At 35.9% G+C, this 6,000-nt stretch overlaps 1 protein-coding gene and 1 non-coding gene across 4 annotated transcripts in view; both read left to right on the top strand.

The window, feature by feature from the left end:
• Positions 1-6,000, top strand: part of ABCB4 (ATP-binding cassette, sub-family B (MDR/TAP), member 4) — a 60,656-nt gene that overhangs the window by 16,335 nt on the left and 38,321 nt on the right. For all 3 annotated transcript variants that reach the window (XM_008589410.1, XM_008589402.1, XM_008589395.1), the window contains exons 7-9: positions 830-954; positions 3,538-3,709; positions 5,761-5,874. In XM_008589410.1, coding sequence (XP_008587632.1) covers positions 830-954; positions 3,538-3,709; positions 5,761-5,874 — 411 coding nt within the window. The remainder of the gene's footprint in view (positions 1-829; positions 955-3,537; positions 3,710-5,760; positions 5,875-6,000) is intronic.
• TRNAI-AAU lies at positions 2,586-2,659 on the top strand. Its single transcript has one exon. It is a non-coding gene; the product is annotated as a tRNA-Ile (tRNA).

The following is a 6,000-nucleotide window of genomic DNA, read 5'->3' as shown; positions in this document are numbered from 1 at the left end:
GAACCGGTCTGTATGTGGGATCCGAACCCTCGGCGGGAGCGCCGCCGCACTCCCAAGTGGCGCACTCTCCAGTGCGCCACTGGGCCGGCCAAAGGAAAAACAATTTTAAAATATAACATTCCTCAAAATTATTGCATGAATATACAAATTTTCAATAGAGTTTGGATTTGTTCTATTTACTTTTAATTGTTATCAGTGATAGTTAATGGTACTCTGCCAGTTTTGCCTTGCAAACAAATACACATAACCCGTTCTACTTCAGCCAGCACTTGAGAAATTTTACTGGCAATTTTTGCTCATTCTGGGGTTGCTGATTTACTTAGGAAACTACGTGTATCTCTTTTGTTTTGATTCTTCCTTTACTTTTCTCCTGAAACATCTTGTTTAGCCATCTTATTATTCAGCAGAATGCCCATGGGTAGGTCTGAGGATATTATTTTCATAGTAATTAAAAATCATGACACAGTAAAGGAAAGGATGGCAAATCTGTTCAAAGCGGTAAAGTTTTATTTTATTTTACCTTACAATTAACAGAGAAAAAATACAGTAGACTGGAACTTGACACTGTTCCCAAAAATGCTATTTACAGAATGATGTGTGGATTTCCCTGTCCTGACTACTCTTGGGGAGCGTATCACCAGGTTGGATCAGATCTAGACTTTGTAGGAGGAGCCGTTGGATCTAGTACTCTGAATGTCATTTGCTACATGACTTCAACATTTGGGAAATAACAGAGTTTGGGAATTAAAAAATAGGTTAAAGAGTTGACCAGACTATCTTTTAACTTTTCTCCCCATACAGAAGTCATGACTATTTCTCTTCTGTCCAGATACTCTCAGCATTTAGTGACAAAGAACTAGCTGCATATGCAAAAGCAGGTGCCGTGGCAGAAGAGGCTCTGGGGGCGATCAGGACCGTGATAGCTTTCGGGGGCCAGAACAAAGAGCTGCAAAGGTCAGGAAGGTTCTTTGTCCACTAGTTCAAAGAACCACTTTTACATTTTGTTACTTATTCTTTTATGGTATGTGTTTATTACTTTCCCTTTCCTAATATTAACCCTTCCCCTGCAAAATATAAGCACCTTTTGCTGATGGCTGTAGTTTAATGTCAGTCTCTAACGCAGGGTTCTTAACCTTTTATGTTCCATGGACTCCTTTGGCAGTCTTATGAAGCTTGTGGACTCCCTTCTTAGAATAATGTTTTTAAATGCATAAAATAAAATATGGTAGTGTTACAAAAGAAAACAGTTACATTGAAATATAGTTACTCTATTTTATTTTTTCACTTCCTTAAAGACCATGTGCTAGAATATAGAAGAAAAAGACTGAAGAGATAAGAATCTCCCGATCATCGCTCAGGATTCTCCGTAGGGCGATGTGGGTCCTCTGCAATGAAGAGGCAAGGCCTCTGGCTTTCAGCCCTAATGATACAGTATAAGCCTGGCAAATTTATCTGCATGTGGAGGCCAGCTCTTCTTTGTGGCCCTGTGCTTGAGACCCTGGGAAATTGCTCTAAAAAAAAAAAAAAAAACTTTCTAAGGTATAATTGACATATAAAAAGCTGTACACATATTTTAAGTGTACATCTCAATGAGTTTGGGGATAAGTATACACCTGTGAAAAAGGCTATTCTGCTTTATTTAAACATAAATAATGGTTTAGTGTTTTCTTTGAAAAACAATATCCCCCAATATAGTTGAAGTATGATTCCACGTAAAGTATTATCTTTTGTCATTCCCACAACTCTTGGAAATAAAAATTCATTCGAAACTCTCTAGCATTAAAAGCAAAATTTGCTTAATTCCCTCCATTTCATTTTTCACTTTTCTATTCCTTAATCCCTCTTCAAAACCAACATGTTTCTGCTTCTCTAACCTCTTCCTTTTTTCTCTCTCACTGCTGCTTCTTGTACACAATAGTCCACACAGATCACATTAACTCTCAGTTGGACCTCAGGATGTCAGTGTAATCAGTGCCGCTCCATTAGCCGCCTAAGCGAAGGTAATTACAGCATGTCAACCACGGTCACTGAGCCTTGTGTCATAATGGGGCAGACATAAATCTTCCTGCACAGGCCTGGAGGCCCAGCCACACAGAAGTAATCACAGTGTTGGATGTGGCATACTGGCTGTCTCCCCAGAGACACAGCTCTGCTTAATGAGTGTAGCACCCAACCTGGAAGAGAGTACTCTGAAGAGTTGGGTGCTTTAAGTAATTAAAAAGATAAATTTTTGGTGGCAGTATACATTTTTAAAAAAATGAATGGATTCCCATGACTTATTTGGCTGAACTAAAAAACAGTGATGTTGTTGGGTTTTTGTTATGAAAACATCCTAATTTGTGTGGCATTTCCCCCCAAAGTCTCATTGTATAGCCATTGAATTTTTTTCTTGATTTCAGGGAACCAAAATTAAATTCTTCATACTCTCTGGATGTAGCATGAAAAAGTAGATATAATTTAATTTGATATAAAAAATATTGTAATTTAACAGAATCATTCTAGACATTTGTACCTTTATATCAAATTCTAGAAGACAGTAATATGAATTTGAATTACTATTCAAAAAGATGGTAGTAATAGAGGCTGGCTGGTTAGCTCAGTTGGTTAGAGCATGGTGCTAATAACATCAAGGTCCAGGGTTCAATCCCTGTACCAGCCAGCTGCCAAAAAAAAAAAAAAAAAGGTAGTCATAGAATGAGCAAAAGCAGGAAGGGTAGAAATTCTAACACAATAGTAGTAATAGGAATAGAAATTATCAGGTTTATCAACTGTGTGCCAGCCACTGAACTAATTACTTTCTATAATTATGTCAGCCTCACAATCATCTTGTAAGGTAGGCGTTATAACTCCATTTTATAGAGGATGAAACTAAAATCTGGAAAAATACTGTACTGGCCAGCTGCCATAAATAAACAAACAAATAATAAAATCTAGAAAAATTGAGCAAGAACCTATATCCCATAAGTAGTGACCGCTTTATAACCTTGTACCTACCTTGACAGTCGAGGTCAGCCTGTTAAAAAAAAATAAAAATAAAAAAGAGAAGCTCAAGTTTATGTACAAGAATGTATAAAATTTCTGTCTCTCACTCAATGTGGCAATTTCTCTAGAGAAGCGAAATTGACCAGAGTTAAGAATCTAACTGTTTAAGAGTCCCGAATAGTATTTACAAACAATTCTTGGTTGGCTTGGTTTCTCTCTTTCCCTTATCCCTGACTTGTCATGCTGGCCATGAAGATGACAGAAAAGCTCTTCCACATCCCAGTGGTGAGACTTCCATTCTGGAACAGACACAGGGACATTGTTTAGCCTGGTAGGGACCAAGGGAGATGGGTGCAGGCCAGTAAAGAGAAGATTTGGATCTGTTCTAATGTTGGCTGATCCTGAATTGGTTCAATACCCAGGAAGCTGGGTCTCACCAAGGGCTTATTACCTGATGGCTTTGTTCCTTAAACCTCCAACTGTACAGGAGGTGAGTATGGCTCAGATTATGGATTGTTATTCTTACTATAACATTTCCCCCTCATTTTCTGGTAGGTATCAGAAACATTTAGAAAACGCCAAAAAGATTGGAATTAAAAAAGCTATTTCAGCAAACATTTCCATGGGCATTGCCTTCCTGTTAATATACGCCTCATATGCACTGGCTTTCTGGTATGGATCCACTCTAGTTATATCAAGAGAATATACTATTGGAAATGCAATAACAGTAAGTAGTTTTAAAAAATATTTATGAAGAATCTGAAAATATTATTTCTCTATCTACCTTCTCTTTTCTTTCATATCCCTCCTTTTTGAAGGATGAGCCATGATTATAGGCTTTTGTCTTTTGGTGAGTCTTTGGTTTGTTCTGTGGGCAGAGTGGGCTTTCTAGAATTTACAAGGCATAATTATGAGTGGGGATAAGAAAATAGCATGTGGATAGACCATTTGGGAAGCAAATACAACATATAAAAGGAAATTAAAATGTAATGAATTTATGAATGAACAAATAAGAATTGAAGCCATCTCATACTGCTGTTGAGTTTCATTGTATAAGAAAGAAAACATTATTATTATAATAGATAGGTCATTGTACAAGAGAATGTTAAATTTATATAAAACGCCAGCTATCTGAAAGACAAGAAGAGAAGTTATGTTAGTTTGTTTTTTCTTTATCAAAATGAAAATAGCTTCATTTAATGATTATAAAAATAAATATACTCATTATACAAAGGATTAGAATACAGAATTTTAAAAATTAAAATTACTTATAATAACCCATACACTTGATAATTTTTGATACACATCTTTCAGATCATTTTCTGTATATACACACTTTTTTCTTTCAAAACTGGGATCATATTATGTATAGCTTCTTGTAACCTTTTTTATAAATTAGCAGTATTTTGTGACAATTAGAACAGCATGCAATCTAAAAAAGGTTAGCATGTAACCTAAAAATTTAAATAGAAATCTTTTAAAACCTGCACTTCCTTGTCTTCCTAAACAGAGGATACTGAACATAATATGGCCCTTTGATGATAACTTAGGGTCATTACGAAAATTAATATTTTCAAAATACTTTATACAGTGGAATCTTCAGACTTCATTGAGTGGTCGAGGGCTGTTTGGCTGGATGAGCTTTCGTAATTGCTGAGTCTGTTTTTTTCCTCACTTCTGTCTCCTCTCTGGCTGTCACTTTGGAATTTCGCCCTCTTTCCTCACTTCCTCATATACTGTTGAAGTTTTAGGAAGAAGGGAGGTTGAATCCTGACTTTGTCATTCACCATTTGTGATGAGTTTTTCCTCTCTGGCCTTAGTTTCCTCATTGGTAATATGTGGACAATGACATCCACCCCAAATGGCTGAGTGACACCCACAATGAAGGACCCAAGCAAAAAGGGCAGGGGCTCTATTGCATTAACTTTATCACATCTATTTTGGTGGAGGTTTTTTCTTTCTTACTGGACCTTATCTGTATTGCAGAGAGTTGATAGATACTTGGCTGGTATTTGGGTTCTGGATATGTAAAGTGTGACTGTCTTTTGAGAAAAGCCCAACTATATGTAGAAGTTGTACCATGCCCAGAGAGAAAGGAGTAATTTCTTCTCATTATGTTTTCCAGTTAAGTTATGCTACTAATCTGGATTCCTGAAGCTATATTCTGAGCTTTTCCATATCAATTGATTTTCCTAGTGGAAAAATAATATGAAGGGAAATATGTTAAGTTTTGTATGCTATAGTATAGAACAACCTTGTAAAGGAATTACTAATGTGTGCACATGGGAGTGATTTAGTGTTTTATAATGTGTGATCTATTACTTTTTATTTTCAAAATCTTATCAATGGTGCTTTTTTAGGAAAATTCAGTAAGGCCAAAATCTACCATGTTTCCTAATGAACATTCAGTGTAATTCCATACATAGCTAGAGAAAATCATGTAGAACTAATAATACGGATGTAAGATTTTCTCTCTGGTGGCATTAGCTTCAGAGTCAATGAAATAGATTTGAAAAATCTTTGACTCCGTCTACATTCAGGAGAAGAGCAAAAGATGGTTTGGCAAACTAGACAAAAAAATTATTTTGGAGGTTGGAGAAACCCATTTGGGCAATGAAATGCTGTATTAACCTTGTAAATTTTGCCCTTTTGCTAAAAAACATTTTTAAAGGGTAAATCTAAACTCATCCTTTGTGTAGTATGTTTCAAACAAATCATACTTTAGATAATAATTAATGCCAGAACATGACATAACTTTTCCTCACATTCTTTGCTTAGGTCTTTTTTTCAATCCTAATTGGAGCTTTCAGCGTTGGTCAGGCTGCCCCATGTATTGATGCTTTTGCCAATGCAAGAGGAGCAGCATATGTGATCTTTGATATTATTGATAAAGTAAGTCATGTATTCTTTTAATGCCAAAAAAAAAAGTCTCTGAGGCTTGGATAATTAAATCTGGCTTTAGGTAACATATTTGCAAATTGACTATAATGAATAAATTATACTGACTACAGTGAAATT

This window comes from Galeopterus variegatus, unplaced genomic scaffold, assembly GCF_000696425.1.
Source record: "Galeopterus variegatus unplaced genomic scaffold, G_variegatus-3.0.2 Scaffold136, whole genome shotgun sequence".
Lineage (NCBI taxonomy): Eukaryota > Metazoa > Chordata > Mammalia > Dermoptera > Cynocephalidae > Galeopterus > Galeopterus variegatus.
Note: the sequence above shows the minus strand (reverse complement) of the source record. Positions and strands in the feature narration are given on the sequence as shown.